General features: G+C 35.6%; 1 protein-coding gene across 1 annotated transcript; it reads right to left on the reverse strand.

Moving 5' to 3' along the window:
- Positions 1 to 6674: 6674 nt before the first annotated feature.
- Positions 6675 to 16089, reverse strand: KIAA1586 (KIAA1586 ortholog). Its single transcript, XM_037844387.1, has 4 exons — positions 15939 to 16089; positions 15313 to 15396; positions 12370 to 12450; positions 6675 to 11473 (listed from the first exon to the last, which is right to left on the reverse strand). The coding sequence occupies exons 1-4, from the start codon at positions 15957 to 15959 to the stop codon at positions 9299 to 9301; spliced, it is 2361 nt and encodes a 786-aa protein (XP_037700315.1). The 5' UTR covers positions 15960 to 16089; the 3' UTR covers positions 6675 to 9298.
- Between the last annotated feature and the right edge of the window lie 8079 nt (positions 16090 to 24168).

Below are 24168 nucleotides of genomic sequence, written 5' to 3' on the forward strand. Positions count from 1 at the left end.
GTATGAACTTTTTGTTGCCTTACCATTTTCCCTCTCCTCTGAGAAATCAAACAGAGCAATCAGGAGTAATTAGAAACAACACAGCAAACAAAGATAAAAAAAGAAAAACATTGCTCCAATTTTTTCAGCAAATAGATAACAGATCAAATCTGCAGAATCCAAGGAAAAAGCAACTGAAATTAAGCAGGAAATGCAAGGATAACATTAAGATGCCTCATCAGTGGCAAATCTCAGAGCAAACACAAAAGGATACATCCTCAAAAGGAAAACTCACCCAGAAATGCAAAATCTATAATTCATAAAGCTAACAACTGAGACAGCAGGGCTGGGGCAAGCTGAGCTTCAGCAGAAGCCCAAAGATGAGATGTAAAGAAAAAAGGCAGAGTATTTAGAGGGCTCTTAGCAGCAGATCTTAGAAAGGTCCAGAAAAAAACATAATCCCTGAAGGTAAGGGCTCATCTGGAACTGCAGGGAATCTGTCCTTTGTATGCAGCTACTGGGAACAGACTGGGGAATGCAGGGTTGGTGACAGAAATCCTTCCAGATTCAGCTTGGCTCAGAGAAAAAGAGGAGAGGAAGCAGAGTTACACAAAAACTTTCCAGAGGAGCCATACTGGACAGAATCAACTGTCTCTGCCACAGGGAAGAAAAGGCCTTTGAAAAGTCTGAAGCCTGAAAGGGAAACCTGTCTCCCTCCCCATTCTTGAACCTTCCTGCAAATAGGTGGTTGTGATGGTTAGGTTCATGTGTCAACTTGGCCAGGTGATAGTACCCAGCTGTCTGGTCAAGCAAATACTGGCCTAACAATTGCTGTGAGGACGTTTGTGGCTGGTTAATAAACCAACAGGCTGGTTTATTAAATCATCAGTCAATTGACTGCAGCTGTGACTGATGACTCACCAAAGGGCATGTCTTCCACCATGAGAGAACGCAACTGGCTGGATTTAATCCAATTAATTAGTTAAAGACTTATAAGCGAGACAGAGGGCTTTTACTTCTTCTTCAGCTGCCCAGTGAAGCATTTCCTGAGTTCGTCGAAGTTGCCGGTTCATTTCCTGAGGAGTTCACTGAACACGTTGGTTGAAGATCCCAGTTCATTTCTTGAGGAGTTTGTCCAAGTTGCTGATTCATTCCCTGAGGAGTTCATTGGACATCTTCCTTGGAGTTGAAAGTTTGCTGACTGCTCTACAGAATTTGGACTCGTGCATACCCACAGTTGCGTGAGTCACTTTTACAAATTTTATAGTCAGAGACACCTCTCATTGATTCTGTTTCCTTAGAGTACCCTAACTAATACAGTGGTCCAGGAAAAACCATGTCATTAAAAAAAATGAGTGTTCAAGAAAGGCTGTGGCACAGCATCAATACAAAGATTTTTTATAAGAAAAAATATGAAAAAAAGCTGAAAATTTGAAAATGTTTGAAAACATTCACAAGAAAAAAGTGCCATAGAATAGATGGAAATGCTGGCCACATGTTCCACCACAGGGTAAAAAATCTTAAAACTATCACCTCCATGTAGGAAAACCACAAAACATGCAGAAACTCAGGCACTAGTAAAGTTTTTCTTTGGCACTTTTGCTGCATAACTTTTGGATTGAGAAAGTTCTTTCCATTCAGAGAACATAAAAATATTTATGTTTATTTCTCTTTTATGACTTCATTTTTTTAAAATTCTTTACTCCATCTTCAATTTTTTTCTAGAATTTGGTTTGCAGTAGGAATATAACTTACAATTTTTCCACACAACAATTCTATTTTGGGTTGGGGAAATGCATATTTCCCAAAGAAACCATACTGTGTGGTTATTTGACTGCTAGAAATTCTCGGGTTTGACATATCAGTGGTGTTTAGGGTGGAATCTACATGTGGTTTCTTCAGCAAATTTTTTGCTTCATCAGGAGAGCCAAGTGATACTATAGATGTCTCAAAGACTGTCACTGCACATGTTTCTCTGTGTTTACTGCCAAGGAGTGTTCAGATTCTTCAACAAAATCCAATACTTAATTTAGAACGAAAGGTGCTTTGTTTCAGAGACCTATAGTATCTATAAAAAACAAATTTCAAAACACAATGGCAAATTTATGCCATTTTAGTAGTATTTTTTAGTATTGTATAGCATTTAGTATAGGATTTCTAAACAGTTGTATATGTTATTTTTGTATCTACTACAAGTTTTTTGCTTAAACATATAAATTGTTAATAAGAACATTTCCTAATGAGGTTTGGAATTACTTTATGATCTATTCAGAGGAATTCTAGCATAGAAAACAAAGTACTTACCATTTTTTTCTCAAATGACCTTTTAAAACTTTTTATTAGGGAATTTTTCAAAGTGAACACATCCACATACCCATCAAATTTCTCAAACAATTATCAACAATTCTGACTGACATTCTTCATTTAATATTTATTGATTGCTTATTAAGTGTCAGGCAATTTCCCAAGCCTGCTTTTCCCATTCAAAATTCAGAAAAACCTGAATATCTTCAGGACTACATATTAGGTAATGGGTTCTTAGACTTTACATCTAAAAGCATGATCAACAAAAGAAAATAATAGCTACACTGGACTTCATCAAAATGTCAAAGGACATTACTAAGAAAGTGAAAATACCACCAACAGAATGGGAGAAGGAATATTTGGAAACCACCTATTTGATAAGGATTTAATATTGAGAATATATAAAGAACTCCTACAACTCAATAACAAAAATAAACAACCCAATTAAAATATGAGCCAAGGCCTTGAATAGACATTTCTCCAAAGAAGATAAACAAATGGCCAATAAGCACACACAAAGATGCTCAACATCATTAGCCCTTATGGAAATGCAAATCAAAACCACACTGAGATGCTGGTGAGAATGTCAAAGGGTGTACCAGCTGTGAAAAACAGTTTAGCGGTTCCTCAAAATTTAAACCTAGAACTACCAAATGACCCAGTAATCCCACTTCTAGGTATGTACCCCAAAGAATTGAAAGCAGGGACTCAAATGGATATTTGTACACCATGTTCACACCAACATTATTCACAATGGCCAAAAGGTGGAAGCGACCCAAAAGTCCATTAGCAGATGTAGGGATAAACAAAATGTGGTATATCCATACAATGGAACATTACTCAGCTCTTAAAAGGAATGAAGTTTTGATACATGCTACAACATGAGTGAACCTTTAAGACTTCATGCTGAGTGAAATAAATCAGACACAAAGGGGCAGATATTGCATGATTCCACTTCTATGAAATAGCTAGAATATGCAAATTCACAGAGACAGAAAGTGGAGTATAGATTACAAGCAAGTTGGGTAGGGGAAATGGGAAGTAATGCATATTGGGTACAGGGTTTCTGTTTGGGTTGATGGGAAAGTTCTGGTAATGAATAATTGTGAGGGTAGCACAACATTGTGATTGTGACTAATCCCACTGAATGGTGTGCTTGGGAATGGTTGAGATAGCAAAGTGTATGTTGTATATATATTTCCACAATTTTAAAAAGAGAGGGAGAGAGACTAAAGAGACAATGATAATTAAATGCAATAAGTGATCCTGAAATGGATTGAATAATAGAAGAAAGTGTCCAAAGGACATTATTGGGACCTGTGAAATATACTTTGAATATTTATTCTGTCCCTTTGTTTCTGTTCTATTATTCCCATACCTATATGACACACCTTTTATAAATATCTCACAGGTCTTGAACATTGTTCTTTTTCATTCTTTATTTTCTTTGCATTTAAGTTTTAGACATTTCTATTAACATATCTTCATGTAGTCATGTCTAGTTGTTCATTGTTCAATATGAACAGCTCATCAAAGGCATTCTTAATTTGTGTTTTTTATTTCTAGCAATTTCCTTTTGTATCTTAGAATTTCCATCCCTGTTTATATAACCTATCATTTCCCGTATGTTGTCCATTTTTTCCATTAGATCTCTTAGCATATTAATAATAGTCATTTTCTATTTCCTCTGGTTTCCTCATTTTTCTCTTTCCTGTTGTCTTTGGGTTTCCCTGGAGACTTCTTAAATACAGTTTGAGCCACTTGATTCTCTTGTAATCCCTTGTTATTAAAGGGCACCCTATTGATGTGGTGGTAAGGTGTTACGTGCTCTAAAACACTAAGATTAAGTCTCAGACTTTAAGTGAGCCTGTGCCCTTGGGCTGTGATTATCACAAGGGCTTCCCAACTTCCTCTCCACCCCCACCCCTAATTTAAGGTATAACAAGAGGTGTAGATGGGCTGGAGTTGGCTATTTCCCTTCCCCCATGTTGGCTAGGCTCTGGCAAAATGGTTTATTTTAAGGGCAGTTTTTTGTTTTAATTACTTTGTTATAATTACACAGTTACTTTTCCCTTCCTCCTGCTGGAAGCATGAAGGGAGTTTTCTCTGGTCTTCACAGTGAGAACCTTGCAGGGCTCTTGGAGGTAAGTCATGAAAGCATGGGGACCACCCTAAGACGGGGACCCCTATCCCCATCCCATGTTTTTAACTCTCAAGATAAGCCACACTGAAACTCCACAGTAACTCATCAATTACAGTTTAAGTGTTCCTTCCAGTACCTGCTCCAGCAGACAGGCTTGTTCTCTAGACCTTCTCCAGGTAAGCTGTGGTTCTCTGTGTCTGCCTCTTTCTCCAGACTTCAGGGCAGTGGGTTGCTCTGTGAAAAAGTTTTTCAGCTTTTTCCTTGATGAGAATGACTACTTCCAAGCTCTTTACATGATAGATCAGAAACCAGATGTCTCATCCATTTACTTTTAACTTGTCTTTTTTTTTTTTCCATTTAAAATTCATCTCTTCTAGACAGCATATAATTGGGCTTGCAATTTATTCATTTTGATAATCTTTGCCTTTTTAATATGTGCATTTAGACTATCAATATTTAATGTAATTATTGATATGGCTGTATTTAAATCTAGAATTTTACTAGTTTTTGGTTTTTCCCCTCTGTTTTCGTTTCTCTGTCTTCTCTTTCCTGCCTTTTCTTTTGGGGTATTTGAACATTTAAAAAACATATACATTTTATTTTGTTTATTGCTTTTTTTTTTAGCTATAACTCTTTGCATTCTTTTTTTCAGTTCAAAGAATTAAAATCTACCTCCTCAACTTTACTTTCTCCTTAGCGTTAACATTGTACCACTTCATGGAATACATAGAAACCTTGAAATCATATACTTCCCTTTTCCACCTACACATCAGTCTTGTACACTCTAGTTGTCGTATGTATTACATCTATATACATATAAATCCCACAAGACAATGTTATAACTTTGCTTTATTTTAAAGAAATTAACAAGAAAAAATGGTCTTTTATATTTACCTATTTACCATTTCTGGTGCTTTTAATCCAAGTTCTCACCACACATCTCAAAACTACTTCAACAAAGATTACTGAAGTACACCATTTTGTTCTTACATAGATGAACGCATAAAATACTTAGGAAGTCTGTTCCTGACCTTTCTTAACTTACGACAATTAAAGAAATAACCACTTGGCATAAATGTGATTGTAATAAAAACCACTAATTTAGGCACTGAAACTAGGGTGGCAGTCTTGATTATAAAATAATCAGAGTTATAGAGTCCTTTCAAGAAGCTCACTCTGTAATTGGGAAGAAAAGCAAAAAATGGACTTCTTATAAGGAAATCAGAAAGTCTGAACTTTACTATCTTGAAGAAAGTGGGGAACTACTGAAGAATTTTCGGTAGAGTTGAAATATGGTAGAGCTCATAGGCTGGCTAACACTCCATCCATTCCATAACCTTTCTCCCTTACCTACCTCTACTGTACTATGAAAGGTAAATATATCCCAAGCATCCCTTGCAGTGAGGGATAGCCATGTTGACACATTCTGGCTAATGAAATGTAAATCTACTCGAAAAACTTCTTGAAAAGTTTTTGATTCCTGATGAATATCCAAGGCTTGCACCACCTCCTTCCTTGTTGCCTTGAATTTGAGAATGTCTAAAACTGTACCAAACATACTGCAACCCATGAGGGAAAGACCAAGAGCATCCCTGTTACACAGCAATGACACCACTGAGCTGCTCAAAGTCTGCAGCCATCTCCAGATTTCTTATGGGAAATTATAAATCTAAGTGACTTAAGTGGGTTTTCTGTTGAGTCTGAACCGCTTCTTGACTAATAAGTTATTAGAATAAGTGTGTATTTTTAAATGATCATTCCAAAGTTACTGTGGGGTATGAACTGGGGAGGTGCAAGAATGGAGGGATGGAGACTTATCAGGAAACTATTAAATACTCTAGGTGAGAAAAACAAGAGGCTGAAATGGTAACAGCATTGCGGATAGTGAGGAAGACATAAGACTCCAGAGATATTTAATAGTGGTGGAAGAGACAAGAGTAAGATGAAGTAAGGGTTTCAAATGTCCTCTAATTTCTAGTTTGATCAACAAGAAGATCAGTAGTCCCATTCTCTGAAACAGACTTGGTGAAGGATTGATGAGTTCAGCTTTGGACATATGCAGCTTGAGATTACTATGGGACAACTATGTGAAAATGATGAAAAGGCAGGTGTCTACAGATCATGAAGTCGAAAGTGAGGTCTGGATTGGAGAACCCAAATTTCAGAGTAACCATTAAATAGGTTATAGTGTTTATAAACTATAATGTGAGCCACATATGTAAGCCCAAAGTAAAAATTAAAAGATGAATTAATTTTAATATTTTATTTAACCAATATATCCAAAATATTATTTTAACATATTATTAATATAAATTACTAATGTGATAGTTTGCTTAAATCTTTAAAATCTGATGTGTAGTTTACACTTAGGGCACATCTCAATTTGGCTGAATGTCTTTCATCACAAATACTTGGCTTGTATACAGATTCATGAAATTTACAGTTGAAAAAGCAAATTCACATACTCAAATAGTTCCAAATATAGTTTAAAATTTTTCCAATAGATGAATCAAGTACCGTATCATTTTCCTTTATTATTTGCATCCATACCAAAAAATCCCATTCATTTCAATTGATATGACTTCAAAGCAAAAGCTCAGAAATTACATCTGCCTAAATTAAATAAATTTACTATACTCTTGTATCTGCTTAGTATTGTTACTAAACTCAGGTTATTAAGTAAATTGAAAAGTAACAATAAATTTGTCAACAAACCATTTCCCCAAATTTGCTTCTAAACAAACCATTTACATAACTGTAAAATATAATTTAAATCCTGTGCTTGTTTATGTTAGTAAAAATGTATAAAATCATTCTTACTAATTTTTAATAAAAATTTCAATCTCAAAATAAATTCTACTTGTCTAGGTATGCCACAGTTTTTCCTTTCCTTGGAGCTTCAAATTTAGTTCATTCATATGCCATGTGATATTGGGCATGGGACATAAATCAAACTGCCATTTTCTGTCTTTTATTATTGAATAGCTGGCCAGCATTCCCATTGTTTCAAGAAAATCTTGAACTGGCGCTAACAGTACAGTGAGTTTTTGTAGAACTCTTCCATAATTCAAACAATTAGCAGAGAACACAGGATCACGAAAGTCATTATCTCCAAATTCTTTCAAAAATCCTGTAAACTAGGGTTGATTCATAGCACTTGCACTCATATATTGAATACTTAAACTATACCCAAGACATTTTAAAGGCCATTTCAGAAAACTATGCACAAATACTGTATTTTACAGTGGAATAAAGAAATAAGGGAAACATCAAGCTCTTGTTTTAAAATTCCAGTAAGACTTTTTTTACCTAATCTAGCTGGCACACCATTCCCTATGATAGAAATTTTTTCTCATCTAGTTGAAACTTTTATGACACATTTATACAAGATTTTAAAATAAAAATACTAGTTTCATTTTTTTAGGTCATAAACTTTAATTATTTCTTCATAATTTTAAAGTCCTGTGAAACAAAATGTATTAAAAAAATTCATTGGACTGTCTCTTAGATCACATGACTAATCTAAAGCTAGAGTACTTGCAATTTTTTCAGATTTTTAATCAATTTTAAGTTTTAGAAGGTCCTGTATTTTACAAGCAATTGTTTAGTAGCTTGACTGAAGACCTTGCACTTCTTTGTAAAACATTTTTTTAAGCTTTTACTAATAATTTTCTAATAATTTCTCTAACTAAAATAATTTACTTTATCCATCTAAAACTACTTCTTTGTGCAAGAATCCAAGTCATTTTACATCTGGCCAAATTTTCTGCTGGATATTTAATTCTGTTTTCAGGCAAACAATTTTGTCAATTCTTTTCTGATCTCTGAAAGGTAACTTATCTTAATTAATTTTGCCTTTGCTGAAACTGTCTTGATATTGTCCAGTTATCTTTAATTCCTTGTTACATAAGTATGTTTTGCTCTGACACTGCAAACTGCAATTGTCATTCATCATATCTGTAACATACTTTCTTTTACTTTTTACTGTTCCAGTTGTACTAGCTGCTGCATCTCCACTTAATTCTTTTTAGGTATGCTTTCACTTCAAATTTAAAAATTTGTTCAAATTCGTGTCTAAACTAGAAAAATAATTATAAATATTTCAATTTAATTACCAATTACAATTTACATAGGTAGCACTATAATTCCTGTTGTCTGCATAAAATATTCACTAACACAACTTACATTAATTTGTAGAAAAAAATAATTTGCTTTGAATTGATCTGTTGACACCAACCCAATAACTGTTGTGTTTAAGTACACTACTACAAACAAGAGTTTGACAGGCACATTATAACAAAACAATTTTATCTTATGCAATGCAACAGGGTAAAATGTATTCCTACAACAATAAAATTAGCTGAAAAAATATTTTACACTTCAGTTTTTATATTTAAATAAAATTAAATTTAAAATTTACTTCCTTCATCCTATTGGCCTCATCTTAAGTGCTTAACAGCCACATGTGGCTAGTGGCTATTGTATATTAGCATAGATATGGAAATGAGTTGGACAAGAATTTTTACTACATTTGTTTCATTTCACCTCCAGGACTTAGATATCTGAGTCATGTTATACTTTTGCACCCTTACTGAAAGTAGAACAAAGCAAAAGTGGAAATGGTTGGATGTTCTGGATAAGACTCCTTAAAATATCTATTAGGCCCACTTTAGCAGACATGGGCCAACATCTAAAACAATATAGATCCTAAAAACAGTCATCATTGACTTCATCTCTTTAGAGAACAGCCTTTTAAAACAGTAGCATGCTGATCAAGTTTAACTGGCTTCCAAAAAAAAAAAGTGTATATGTGTACGTAAAGGATGTACAGCACAGGATTTACAAGTGACAAAAAATGTATATGTATATTCTTTAAGTTCCATATAGCAATTGATTTTCACAGAAAGCGTTCGTTGATTTTTGCCGAACTCTTGTATCGGTAGCCAACCTATGGTTGCAGTTTGACCAAGATTTTACAAATGGAGTTGCATCCCAGTCTACTAACTCTTTCCCTAATAAATTTATTGTCATTAAATCTGATATGTGATCTATTGTTAAACTATTTCTCACCCTTGTACAAATTATGTTCATTAAATTGAAACCTCTTTCAGCTTCAGCACTATTGATTGCAATAGTGCTAACTATCTTTTTAGCTTTTTGTATAGTTGCAGGAACTGAAACATTGTTTGATTTTATATTATTATTTAGAAATTCCCGAAAGTCATTCAAATCAATTTTGTATTTTAAAATTTCACATAAATGAAATAACTTTTTTTCACCAGCTATCCATGGTGAAGTTATTTCTTCATAAGGCCAAGTAGTTGGTTCTAATAAATCAAAGTAATTAAAAATACTTTCATCATGGTTCCTGTCAGATAAAAGACGTAAGTTCATGTGTTGAATTATATTTTCTAGCAACATATTCCTAGGAAGAGCATTAAACTTATTATTTTTATTAAATGGAATGTCTTTAAACTTATTTGACTTAATCAAATCCTCAATTTGAGATTCATGCTTTCCAGTACCAATCTTCAAATTTTCCAAAGCTTTTATGGTGCGCTTGATCAATTTTTGTGCTTTCTGAATGTTAGTTGATCTTGACTGCAATGCAGTTGAAAGTAGGGAAAATTCTTCAAGAATGTCTATCATTAAAGCAAGATCTTGTAAGAAATGAATGTTAGCTAATCTCTTTGCCAAACCAGAAAAAGAATGAGAAAAATGCATATATAATACAGGATAAGCATGCCATACAGCGGTAGCAGCTTGTAAACTACACGCTGCCCATCTTGGTCCCATTACCCGACCAATTTTAATAATTTCAATTTCAAGTTCTTTAGCTACAGTTTCTAAAAGCTTGTTTTGATTTTTATTAGAATGGTGATAGATAGAATAAATTTTATCCAGAAATATTTTTAAATGATTAACTTGTTTTATTTCAGATATAGAATCATCAAGTGACAATTGCAATCGATGATTTAAACAGTTCCAAATGATGATTTCAGGAAAATTTTCTAACAACTTTGTAGCAACCCCAGACTTCCTTCCCAGCATTGAATTAGCACCATCAGAACAAAATGCAATTAAATTTGCTTTCAAATATTCATTACTAAACCCACAATCATTTAAAGTAGTCAATAAAGTATTGAAAATACACTCTGCTGTAGTTGACACTAATTCTTTTAGAGCAACAAATAACATAATTGGTGCAGGAGCTGACTGAACTGCACACTGGAGATAAATCACTAAGGTGCTTTTCTTTGAAACTGTAGATGCTTCATCAATTAGTACACATATTTTGGCATCCTCTTCTATAATATTTTTAAATATCTTCATCTTCATTTCTTTTGCTATGTGTTCTGCGATTCTTGTTGCACTGTACCGTGTATTTAAACAATTGACCTCTCCATTTTTCTCTTGTAATTCTATTGCCCCCTCAATATCAGATAAAGGTCTATTATGTTTTACTAAACTGTAAACAGTATTGAAGACTTTTATGGTAGCATCAATATTTTTATTATTTTGTTTATGCACTATATTAGGAACTGTGTCTTGAACTGATTCCTTTAACAAATCCTGAATTTTTCCATGGGCTTTAGAAATGTTGTGTTCCCTAATTTTTTTTCGAAGAGATGCTTGCCGAGTAGTTTTATTACTGCCATTAGGGGTTACTAAATATGCAATCCATTCTTTGGAAACATGGACATGCTTTTCTGCTTTGGAGCCCAGATGTCGAACTGCTGAACAATCCTTACATCCTAATTTACCTTCTTTTATTTCAAGCCATTTGTACTGTTCTGTAAACATAAATGCTTGTTTTTCATTCCAGCAATCTGGAAGCATAGGATTATAAATTTCTTCATTTGATGAACATGATGACTTTTTTTCAACAACTGGTCGTTCAACATATTCAAAATTTAGTTCCTTTGACTTAGATGATCCACAGTGATTTTTGCTCCTATCATTAGTTTCTGTGTCTGTTTTCACCTTCTTCATATTTAAAAAACTTAACAAATCACCCTGTCGTTTTGGCATGTTAGGGAACAGAATCTGAAAAATAATTTTACATTACATAAGTAAGATTCATAACAACACTTGAGGTTAATATAAAAAATTCTGTTAATAATTTCCTCATATAATTTGTTAAAATAAATTTTAAACTAAAATACCTGTTTTTCAGTTTATACCATTAGCTTCAATGTGACCTGCCATTTCTTGAAAAATCCACTGTCAGTTTTTAAAATTCTATAGCCAACAATACTGTCACAAAATCCATTATGAATAATTATTTGATTATCCAACTCAGCAAGGAAGTTGCTCATATCATTTGTAAACAAGTATAGTTCCATCATGAATGCATTTACATTACTGAATAAGAAAAATGTGGGAAAACAATAAATACATATAACAGAACTTCACTTTTCATCAAAGATGACAGAAACGTCCTTGCTGAATTGATGAATAGTATTCAAGTGCTAAAGACAATTTCTTAATTTGTTATATTGCAGAGTCTAATAGAGACACATCAGACTTTTAAATTAATATATATTAACATTTTATACATCATTTTCTTAAGACAATCAACAAATTATTATTGATTTGTAGTAACAATCTGTAATTTGTAAATATATATGATTACCATAGTGTAAATATATTCACCATGTTGCAGTGGCACCCTGTTATATAATATTTCCACCATATAGGTACAATAGATATAAATAACCTCAAGTGCATGGTATTACAAAGGAATGAGTTTCAGTATTTATCACCTTAAATCTTATAATTTATCTACTTCTAAGCTTATATACTTTTATGACTCTGTTTAACCACCAGCTTGGAAAATTCATCAAAATTTAACAAGCAGTTGTGAGCTAGTTCAAGCCACCTCTAGCATACTACTGCACTTAAATGACAGAACTGAAAAGATACAAATATAATGTACTTACATCACTATGATAGGTGCTAGACTCTTTCTCATCACCACAGACCAGATCAATGTATTCAAGAACAGGTCTCGAAGGTCCTTCCTAAAAAGGAATTGAGCAAAATTTACAAGTCATGAACAGTTATTCAAATCAAACTTGTATTTACAATCAGTGTTTTTTGGTTTGGACTGGCAAGGATTCCTCTTGAGGAGAAAGCCTTGCAAATGGCACAGAATAATCAGAAACAAAAGAAGCACAGGGAGAGATTCAGAGTACATGAATATGTAATAATGACAACAAAAAAGAGCCTAAATCTACATGGAAGAATAGGGCCATGTGGATTCCTTTGGGAATAGGAAAATAATACACTGACAGTGCTAAAAATACAGATATTGTGGCACACTATTTTTTAACCAGGATGGCTATCAACAGTCTTTCAGATAAACACGCTCAAAATCAGAGTTCTTGGATAGCTATTTCATCCCCCACATCCTTATAAAATTAAACATTAAACCCTAAATCTTCTCTATTTCTTCATTCCATCCATACTGCCTTCACCAAAGACCAGACCTTGAATGCCAAGCTTAAAAGCCTAGATTTTATTCTATAAACAAAGGAATTAATAATGCTAAGATGGGAACAACATTATCAAAACTTTGAAGATTAATCATATAGGGGAGTCTGATGTGTGGGAAAACTAGAAATAAGATAATTCAAGCAAAAGGTAAGGGCAAGGAGAACAATGAGGATGTACATTTCTCTGTATGTATACTCTATTACATTAAACTTAAATTAAATATAAAGGCTCTTTTTTTCACCCCCCAAATCTATATCACTCCTTTCAAGCACAGTCTATTTAGTTGGAGGCTATGTGTATGGCAGAAAGGAGACAGGATGCTAAGCCATAAAGAAGGCTAAAGACTGGAAAATAAAATTTTTATGAAAAGACTAAGGAAACCAAACCAGAACAAAATGAAGAAGTGACATACTAATTAGTTTTTTTGGTTTTTTTTTTGTTTGTTTGTTTGTTTTGAGAACCCTCAAGAAGAGAACTGTAGCCACCAGCATTTCGTCTTTACTGGCAGTACTATTGAACACAGAGAAATGAGCATTTCCTGATGAAGCCTAGCATGGGATGTAGTTAAAGAGAAAAGTAGCAAATTCTGTCTCTAAATATAGTTAATGTAGAATTAAACTATCATTGTCTTTTACATTTGATCATTTAAAGACAAAGGAATTTTTTTTTTACTAGATTCCTTTCAGTATTCCAATTCCACTTAGAGCAAATATGACTCACTTCTCCATATGGTGCTGTCAAACTTTTGATTCTCTATTTGGAAAAAGGGTTAAAATGTAAGAGATTGTATCAAGTGGGATATATAAATCTCTGGAAGCAACAATGCAACAGACCTGCTATATTTAAAATAAAATTTAATTTAGTGTTTTTAAACATCAGCTGAACATAAGCATATATATTAACTCAGATCTTAAAATATAATTCTTTATTCCTTAAAGTCCTATATAAATTTAGATATATTTATTTTCCCAACATTAATTTTGTAGATTCCTTCTGTGTTTCTCAAAGTGAGGCCCATTGATCACAGACGTGTGTCACTCCAATTTGTGATTGCACAAAACACAATCAAGATCATACTGTCCAGTTCATTCATGTCTTTATACTACAGTTCAGGAAAAACAAAATTACTTTTCCTACAGACATGGAATCTTTTTCCAAATATTTTTCAGCACAAAAAACTGTCTGAAACCATGGCTTTTCAATTTCCACAGATACACCACTTACAGCATACATTCCCTCTCAGTATCCCCAAATTAAAAAGGTTCCAAGTGTCAAGAACAGAGTCCTATATGCTCTATTGATAGGGAACAATGGCAAGAAAATGATCTTGTATAGAATTTATACACAAACTTATTAGAATAATAAAAATGTTCACACCACAATGGTCATAATGTTTCAGGAAGGGATTCTGATTTAAAAAACAAGTGATTTATAAAGTGGCCCTGTATTTACAGCAACTAAAAAAAAACACAAACATTATAAAGGTATCCTATTCAAAATTATACAGCTTTAATACCAACTATCAACTACAGAAATCAGAAGACAACTGTTTTGGGGTAGAAGGGTTCTCTAGCTAGCTGAGGTAACATTTTATGCAGAACCATTCTCAAATGATGAAAATCATCCCAAAATGTATCATAACGCCCCCTTTGGTTTTCCAAACAAAAGCTTCACAGTGTGAGGTTCAGAGATCTAAATACCCTTGCATTTGTTCCAAAATTAAAATTCCTAGGCCCAACCTTGAAATAATGATTCTTAGATCTGGAGGGAGGTCCAACAATCTGCACATTTACCAATATTAATGGCTGAGAACTGCTGCCCCAAAGGGAATAAATTTAGAAAAATATAGCATGTTTCTGGTGATGCAGGTATCTGTATGATGCATATCCATGGTACCATACTGTAACAAAACGATCTCAGAGGGTAGTGAAGTCTTTAAGCTACATGCCTTCATGTTATTAAGGTACATAAGGCTAACCTTATGAATTCTTCTGTTTTCTACCTTCTTCTTGATCTTTAGCTGTCCCTTCTCCCTAAATTTCATACATCATCTTTTAGAAGAGACACTGGCCCCATTCTAAAACACATCTTACAAGACCACAATTTTGTCTAGACTCAGTGTAAAATGGCTCTAAATGAAGGCACAAGAGGTGTGATAAAGTGTATAAACACACACTTTAGGCCTTGGGCATTGTGATGGCTTTTGAGAGTGCTCAGAGACCTCTTTTGGCAAATTTCCTAATCCTTTGCCATGTTCCCTGGTGTCTAATACATTTAGACGTTCAATAAATATTTGTTGAATGGTGAATGAACAGGCGAGGTATAACTACGTAATGGTTTACCACAGCCTTTTATTCTGAGAAAAGCCCAATTTCGTTGCTACTTACACTAACAAACTGAATGTCATCTTCGTTTTCATCCGTTGTTGACTCAGATGCCTCAGGCCCAGCTGGAGAGACAGATTCTATTATCTATAAAAATAAGCCAAAACATGCTTATCTGTAGAGACAAACGTAGGACGAGATTCTTCCAAAAGAACGATTAAAACAAACGGCGCTTAAGGAATCCTTAACTGAGCACAACTCCATGCTAACCCGACTAAGGAACAGAACTCGATGGAGTCGGGGTATGCCACGGAGTACGTGGAGCTGCAGGGGCCGAACGCCGAAAACGACTTAACCACCCTCTCAGAATTCCTATATCTACCCAATAAGGGGGATGCATGTTCCCTGCAGAAGAGCATCCCTGTCTCAAAATGTCGCTCTCACTGGCAGAACAGCGGCAGCAAGGAATCCGGGAGCCCGTGCAGGGGGCCGGGGGCGCCGGGGCGGCCATGGTTGCTGCAGGTTCCTCTCTCAGCCATTCACCAGGCCCGAAAGCTGGGCTCGGCCCGTGACGCCGGGGCAGCATCCTCCGCGGCTGCGGCCGAGCACCAGGCCTCACACCGGGGAAAACACAAAACCCTTCGCGGTTCGGCTCTCAGAACGCCAAGACCCAACGCTCGAATGCTCACCTCCGACCCTGGGTCTCCCATTTCTCCGACGGCCTAACTGACAGCACCACTGCTCCTGCCGCCGACGCCGTGGACAGAGACGAATCGTTTCAAAAGGAGAAGCGCCACACCGGCCCGCTATCCCTGGAGGCTTCTTTCGTGCACCTTTGATCTTCCCTCCCTGCGCCCCACGCAGGATGCTGGGAATTGTAGTTCCGTTCTTCCGCACAGGTATTTTCTTGCCAAAATAATTCTCTGGTTTTTCTTTTCAATATTTACAAACAATTATTTTAAACAGATAAAAATTTATAAATCAAAAACAATTTTTAACTGAGAAAATTCTTTTCAAGTTGGTTCTACCCTAGCTTCATCAGTCTAAGACCCCCTTAATCTAACAAACCTGTAGTCGGACAAGCTTTATGGATAAACCTTAAAACAGGGGAATCATGAGGCACCTAACCAAACAAAGGAAATAAGTGTTATCGTAAGATTTTAAGGGCAGAGTTAAGTGAAATTTAAATGAAGCAATGTTTTGATAGGCTGAAAGCAAAGCAGGGTTGTTTGTAAAGGAGTCAACATCTGGCCTAAATTGCAAAATGCACCCGGGGACCTGTTAACGTGAAAACCTAAGATAGTTGTGGAATGTTCTGCCCAGAAACCGGTTATTTGTAGTCTGCAACAGGTTTGTAATTTGAGACTGATTCTCTATGTCCAAAGAAGCGTTTAATACGTCATTCTTACGGATATATTTTCAAACAACAGGGTTTCTGATTGTCTCTGATTTTAGAAAACAAAATTTCTCAGTGGGCAAGAAAGTAGTAGTCACCTTAAATCATTTTGACTCGTTAGAAAATGTATGTCTGTGGGGGAAATACTCTTTCCTGTTAATTTTGCAGCTGGCTTTATGTATGTCTGTTACTTGAGCCTGATAAATTGCCCGGCAGATATTAACCTTCTCAGACCGATGCCTGTTTTTGCCCTTCTAAATCAGAGCATACCGCGTGATTACGTATGTTTGTAGCTAATATTAGATTAATCTGTTAATATTTATTAGGTTTCCACAAAGTGCACTAAAACTGCAGGTATTTTTCTACCAAATAACTGAAACTTGTAGAGGAAATTATAGTATGTAAATTAACTATATGAAATCACTTAAATGTCTAAGAGAAACTTGAATTTAAAAGATTTTTGTAATGTGCTGATGAGAGTTCAGTGGAACATTTACTTTTTTTTGAATGCAATTTTATTGAAATATAGTCACATACCATAAAATCATCCAAACTGTACAATCAGTTGTTCACATTATCATATAGTTGTGCATTCTCCACAATTTTTGAATTTTCATTACTCCAAAAAATAAGAATAAAAATGAAAATAAAAGTAAAAATGAACACCCAAAACTTCTCCTATTCCTTTTTCCCCGCTAATATTCATTTAATTTTTGTCCCCCATTTTTCTACTCATTTGTCTATACACTGGATAAAGGGACTGTGAGCCACAAGCTTTTCACAATCACACAGTCATACCGTATAAGCTATATACTTATAGGATCATTTCCAAGAACCAAGGATATTGGATTGCAGTTCAACAGTTTCAGGTATTTCCTTCTAGTTATTCTAGTACTCTAAAAACTAAAAACGAATATTGATAGACTGCATAAGAATAACCTCCAGAATGACCTCTGGACTGTATTTGAAATCTCTCACCACTGAAACTTTATTTTGCTTAATTTCTCTTCCCCCTTTTGGTCAGGAAATCTTTCTCAATCCCACGATGCCAGGTCCAGGCTCATTCCTGGGAGTTATGTCCCAAGTAGTAGGGGAGGGCAGTGCGTTTACCTGCCAAGTGGGCTTAAAGAGAAAGGCCACATGTGAGCAACAGAAGAGGTTCTCTGGGGGTGACTCTTAGGTATAATAATAAGTAAGCTTAGCCTTTCCTTTGCAGTAGCAAGTTTCATAACGGCAAGGCCCAAGATCGAGGACTTGGCCTACTACAATGGTAGTCCCCAATGCTTGCAAGAATATCAGGAATTCCCCAGGTGGGAAAAGTTAATGTTTCCGCATTTTTCCCCAGGCCCTCAGGGGGCCCTGCAAATACTCCTTACTCTCTGCCCAAATTACTCTGGGATGTATCAGGGTTTCATGCTACCCTGTACAAAAGAACCAGGTCTTGCTCCCTATTCAAGGTTCCATGTAATTATGGTGTTTGTATAAACTCAACATACATGTTAAATTATATAGCGTGCTACAGAAACTATAGATTTTGCACCAAATAAACATCTCTTCCTTTCTTCCTTTGATCTCACACAGATGTTGAGGTTTTAAAACACAGTCAATATCATCCTTTACCCTTTAATCTGGTTTACCTCAGTTCTAATAGAGGCATTTTGTTCTTATTTCTAATTGAAGTCTGATCTCTTTAGTTTCTTTAACATTTGCTGTATGGGGTAATGCTGACATTCATAGCTGCTGAACTCTGGCTCTGAGTCCCAGGTGTCACATAGATATCTGAAGTTACAGGGACCAACCATGTTATTCAAAAATGACTCAGCATCTCAAAATTTAGAGATAACCACTATAACTCATGAATAGGTGTGATTGCTATAAGAGCTTACAATATAGGAATCTTTACCATAAGCCTTCCCCTGATAACCTATGCTCTCAGATTCAGTTATCAGAGTTTGCACTTTATAGTTAGTCAATATTAGTAAGGTGTTATAATGTTTGTCTTTGCAATTCTGGCTTATTTCACTCAACATACTGTCCTCAAGGTCCATTCATCTAGTTGCATACCTCACAACTTCATTTCTTCTTCCTACTACTCAATATTCCACTGTATGTATACACCAAAGTTCACCATTCCATTCATCAGTTGATGTACCCTTAGGCCACCTCATCCATTGCAAATCATGAATATGGCTGCCATAAACACCAGTGTGCAATGTCCACTCATGTCCCTGCTCTCAGTTCTTCCAAGTATATACCCAATAATGGGGTTGCAGGACCATATGGCAACCTCATAGTTAGCTTCCTGTGGATCCACCAGACTATCCTGTAGTTGGGCTGCGCCCTTCTATTTCCCCACTAACAGTAAATAGGTACATACCTCTCTCCACATTTTCTCCAGCACTTGTATCCCTCTGTTTATTTTTTTAAGTTTTATTCACACACCATACAATCCGTCCTAAGTAAACCATCAGTGATTCCCAATAGAATCACATAATTATGCGTCCACCACCACAATCTGTATGAGGACATTTCTATCTTTTCCCCAAAGAAAGAGGAAAATTGGGAAAAAAAATACAAAAGATAAAATAAAAATAAAAATACAATAAAAAGGTGAGACAACATCACCACCACCAAGAATCCCACATCACTCCCTTATAGCCCCTTCTTAGAGACATTTAGCTTTGGTATATTGCCCTTGTTACAAATAATGGAAGCATCTTATAATGTTACTGTTAACTATAGACTCAAGTTTGCATTGTTTGTATTTTTTCCCCTATACCATCTAAATTTTCAACACCTTTCAATGTTGACATTGATTTGTTCTCCCTCATTTAAAAACATTCTTATATTTATACCTTTACACCATCATTGACTACTCTAGGTTTTGCTAAGTTATACAGTCCCAGTCTTTATCTTCTATCTTTCCTTCTGGTGCCATACAAGCCCTTAGCCTTCCTCTTTCAACTGCCCTTACACTCATCTTTGTCCAAAGTACTTAAAATATTGTGTAACTATCACACACTATTATGTTATCCATCCCATTTCTGGATCTAAACAATCAATCCTGTTGAACATTCTGTACTCCTTCAGTATCAAATTCCTAATCTCTAACCTCTTTCTATCTCCTGATAATCTGTGTTCTCAACTCTCAAATTTTGCTCATCAATGTTAGTCCATGTTAATGATACCATACAGCATCTGTCCTTTAGTTTCTGGCTAATTTCAGCCAACATAATGTCTACTCTCTACCATTTTGTTTTTTGGATTTTATGTGTCATATCTTATTTTTATTTTTTCCTCTCTCTCTCTTTTTACACTTACTGATAGTCTTCATTTCCACACTCTTCTCCAAACTCTCTCTCCTACTTTAACTATCTGCCCTTAGTGCTACCTTTAGTATTTCTTGTAGAGCAGGTATCTTGTTCACAAACTCTTTCAGTGTCTGTTTCTCTGAAAATATTTTAAACTCTCCCTCATTTTTGAAGGACAGTTTTGCCAGATATAGAATTCTTGGTTGGCAGTTTTTCCCTTTTGGGTATCTTATGTATATCACACCACTTCCTTCTTGCCTCCATGGTTTCTACTGAGAAATCTGCACATAGTCTTATCAAGCTTCCTTTGTATGTGATGGATTGCTTTTGGGGCTTTCAGAATTCTCTTTGTCTTTGACTTTTGATAATCTGATTGTTAGGTTTCTTGGAGTCAGTCTATTCGGATCTGTTCTGTTCGGGGGGTATGCTGTGCTTCTTGGATCTGTAATGTTATGTCTTTCATAACAGATGCGAAATTTTCAGTGATTATTTCCTCCAATATTCTTTCTGCCCCCTTTTCCTTTTCTTCTCATTCTGAGATACCCAAGACACGTTTATTCCTGAGCTTCAAGTTGTCATTCAGTTCCCTGAGACCCTGCTCATATTTTTCCATTCTATTCCCTGTCTGTTCTTTTGTGTGTAGGATTTCAGATGTCATGTTCTTCAGTTCATGAATCCTTTCTTCTGCCTCTTCAAAATGCTGTTGTAGTCTTCATTGTGTTTTTCATCTCTTCTATTGTGCCTTTCATTCCCATAAGTTCTTCCAATTGTTTTTTCAAACTTTTGAGTTCTTCCTTATGTTTGCCCAATGTCTTCTTTATATCCTTTGTCTCGTTTGCCATATCTTCCCTCCACTCATTGATTTGATTTTTTAATTGATTTAGGAGATTTGTTTGATCATTAATCAGCTGTTTCAATTCCTGTATCTAAGTTGAACTGCAAGTTTATTCCCTTGACTGGACCATATTTTGGCTCTTCCTAGTGTGATCTGTAATTGTCTGTTGTCTAGGTATCTGGTTTCCTTGATTACCCCAATCAGATTTTCCCAGACCACAGGGACCCAGGTCTGAGGAGGAAGCTGTATTCAGTATCAGGTTTCCCTTAGGGTGAGACCTAGCAGATTGTCAGACTTTCCTTTGAGGCCTCTAGACCCTGTGGCTTTTTCTATTCTGCCAAGCAGATGGCACTTGCCAGCCTTCAGCTCCCCACTGGCATAAGGAGGTATAGTGTTTTTAATTCTCAGTGGACCTTTTCCCAGCCAGGGTCTGAGGATGTCAGAAGCCAAGCTTAAGTTGTTTCCCCTTTTTTTTTTCCTTTCCCCCCAGGCCCTGGGGTATGAGTTCCCTGAGGAAGGGCCACCACTTAAGCTGGGCTCCACCCCCTCTTTTCTTATGGAAGATAAGCCCCTTAGAGAGTTGTCTCCTACACTTGAGTTTTTCCTTTGAATCTCTATCTTAACTTCCACTCTTGCCTGCATCAGTGCTGATAATTGAAAATGCCTGAGGATTTCTCTAATGAGCTACTTAGAATGAGAGAGAGAGAAAAAAGGGAAAAAGCAAGAAGTCCCCTTTTCAGAGCCAGTCCCCAGTGCTTCAGTTCACCAGGCCGGAGCCACAATTGGTACCCGGTCCTGTGTACCCTTTTTCTTGGGACACAGCCCTTTTCCAGTATTCTGAGCTCAGTGGACTCCAAAAGTCTCTGTTTTTATTTATTTATGTATTTTTTTTTTTTCCATCAGGTCTGCCTCCTCTCTGCCAGGATTAACCTCTGGGTTCCTTTCCTGATTGCTCTGGGTTTATCTGTGCCCATAGCATGTATTCAGTAGTCCAAATTTGTTAATTAAAACTGCAATTGGAGCTTGGTTCAGCTACCTTCCCTTGCTTCTGGCAGGGGCTGCCTCTTTCTCCAATAGTGAAATTTTGCAGCTCAGCCTGCTGTGTTTTGAAACTCAGCCAGTGGGAGAGGGGCACCAGGTGTGCAGTGTGGGGAGCTTCACTTACAATTCCATGCTGCAATCTCAGCCTTTTCACCCTTTCCTGACTGGTGTATAATGTTATCTGGTCATGGATATCCCCTCCATCAGGTGTTCCAGACTATTTTCTAGTTGATACTAGCTATTTGCTAGTTGCTCTAGGGGACTAACTAAATTCCACACCTCCCTATGCTGCCATCTTGCCGAACATTTACTTTTGTAGGTTTCCTGTAGGAGCTAGTGAGACTCTTGGAAAAAGGCGGTATGCAGCTAGAGTCCCCAAATGCTCACACACTTCAATTCAATAATTGTCATTGCACTGACAGTCTTTTTAATTTTAGACATTCTAGTATTTGTATAGTGGTATCTTGTGATTTTAATTTGCTTTAACTTAATGACTAATTAGATTAAGCATCTTTTCATGTGTTCATTTACCACTTCTATATCTTCCTTGGTCAAGTGTCTTTTAAGAGCTTCTGTCCATTATTTAAATTGGTTATTTGTTGTCTCTTTATTGAATTTTGAGAGTTCTTTTTTTATTCTGTATACAAGTCCTTCAACAAATATGTTTTGAAAAGATTTTCTCCCATCTGTAGGTTGTCTTTTCACTTTGTTAATAATGTCCTTTTAAGCACAAAAAGTTTTAATTTTGATGAAGTCCAGTTTATTCTTTGCTTTTGTTCATGCTTTTTTGGTGTCATATTTATGAATCAATTGCCTAATACAAGATACTGAAGATTTCCCCCTATGTTTTATTTTAAGAGTTTTATGGTTTTAGCACTTATATTTTAGGTCATTGATCTGTTTTGACTTAATTTTTTTTATATGGTGTGAGGTAGGGGTCCCATTTTATTCTCTTGCATGTGGCTATACAGTTTTCCTAGAGTTTTCTTGAAGCAACTATTTATTCTCCATTGAAAGTTTCTGGCACCCTTGAAAAAATAAATCGGCCATAGATGTGTGAATTTCTTTCTGAACTCTGAATTCTATTTTATTGGTCTATATGTCTGTCCTTGTATCATTACACCCTATTTTGATGACTATAGCTTTGTATTAAGTTTTGAAACATTGAGGTGTGAGTCTTCCAACTTTGTTCTTTTATCGCAAGGTGATTTTTGCTATTTAGGGCCACTTAGCATTCCATATGAATTATATATTTTTGAAATAGTTTATTTTTAAATGTGGTAAAATATACATAACATAAAAATCACTTTCACCATTTTAAGTGGAGAATTCTTTGACATTAAGTATAATGAGAGTACTGAGTAACTTTCACCACTATCTATGTCCAGATTATTTTCATTATTCCAAACCAGAACTCACACTCATTTAGCAGTAGCCCCTCTTCCCCATCTTCCCCCTCTAGTAACTACAGTTCTGTTTTCTGTCTCTATGAATTTATTTTAATTATTTCATATCAGAGAAATCATACAATATTTGTCCATTTGTGTCTGGCTTATTTCACTCAACATGTTGTCTTCAAGGTACATCCCTTTTGTAGCATGTAGAAGAACTTCATTTGTTTTATAGCTGAATAATATTCCATTGTATGGGTATTCCACATGTTCATTTGCTCCTCAGTTGATGGATGCTTGGGTTGCTTCCACCTTTTGGCTCTAGGAATAATGCTACTATGAGCATTGGTGTACAAATATCTGAGTTCCTGCTTTCAATTCTTTTGTGTATGTATCTAGGAATAGAATTGCCAGGATATATGATAATTCTATGTTTAACTTTCTGAGGAATCCCTAAATTGTTTTTCACAGCACTGCACCATTTTACATTTCTGCCAACAGTGAACAAGGGTCCCTATTTCTCCACATCCATGACAACATATGTTATTTTTATTTTTTTCAATAACAACCATCCTAGTGGGTGTGAAGTTGCATCTCATTGTAGTTTTAATTTGCATTTCTTTATAGCTAATGATATGAGCTTCTTTTCATATACTTATTGACCATTTGATTATCTTCTTTGGAGAAATGTCTATTCAAATCCTTGGCCCATTTTAAAAATTGGGTTGTTTGTCTTTTTGTTTTGAGTTGTAGGAGTTCTTTCTATATTCTGGATATTAAACCATTATCAGGGGAACCTAAGATGGCGGCTAGGTGAGACAGGGCAAAAAAACACCTCCATGAAAAATACTAGATAAAAACCAGAAAGTGACCCAGAACACCATTTCCAGCAATGCACCAGCCGGACAAGGTCTGCTAAATCCACAGGGACCATGCATTTGGTGA

The sequence above is a fragment of the Choloepus didactylus genome, chromosome 7 (assembly GCF_015220235.1).
Source record: "Choloepus didactylus isolate mChoDid1 chromosome 7, mChoDid1.pri, whole genome shotgun sequence".
Classification (NCBI taxonomy): domain Eukaryota; kingdom Metazoa; phylum Chordata; class Mammalia; order Pilosa; family Megalonychidae; genus Choloepus; species Choloepus didactylus.

Coding starts and splice junctions, on each gene's coding strand:
- KIAA1586 (XM_037844387.1), bottom strand. CDS start 15,959: ATGGGAGACCCAGGGTCGGAG. Junction 12,451..15,312: donor ATGACATTCAGTTTGTTAGT/GTAAGTAGCAAC, acceptor ATTCCTTTTTAG/GAAGGACCTTCGAGACCTGT. Junction 11,474..12,369: donor CTAGCACCTATCATAGTGAT/GTAAGTACATTA, acceptor ATTATTTTTCAG/ATTCTGTTCCCTAACATGCC.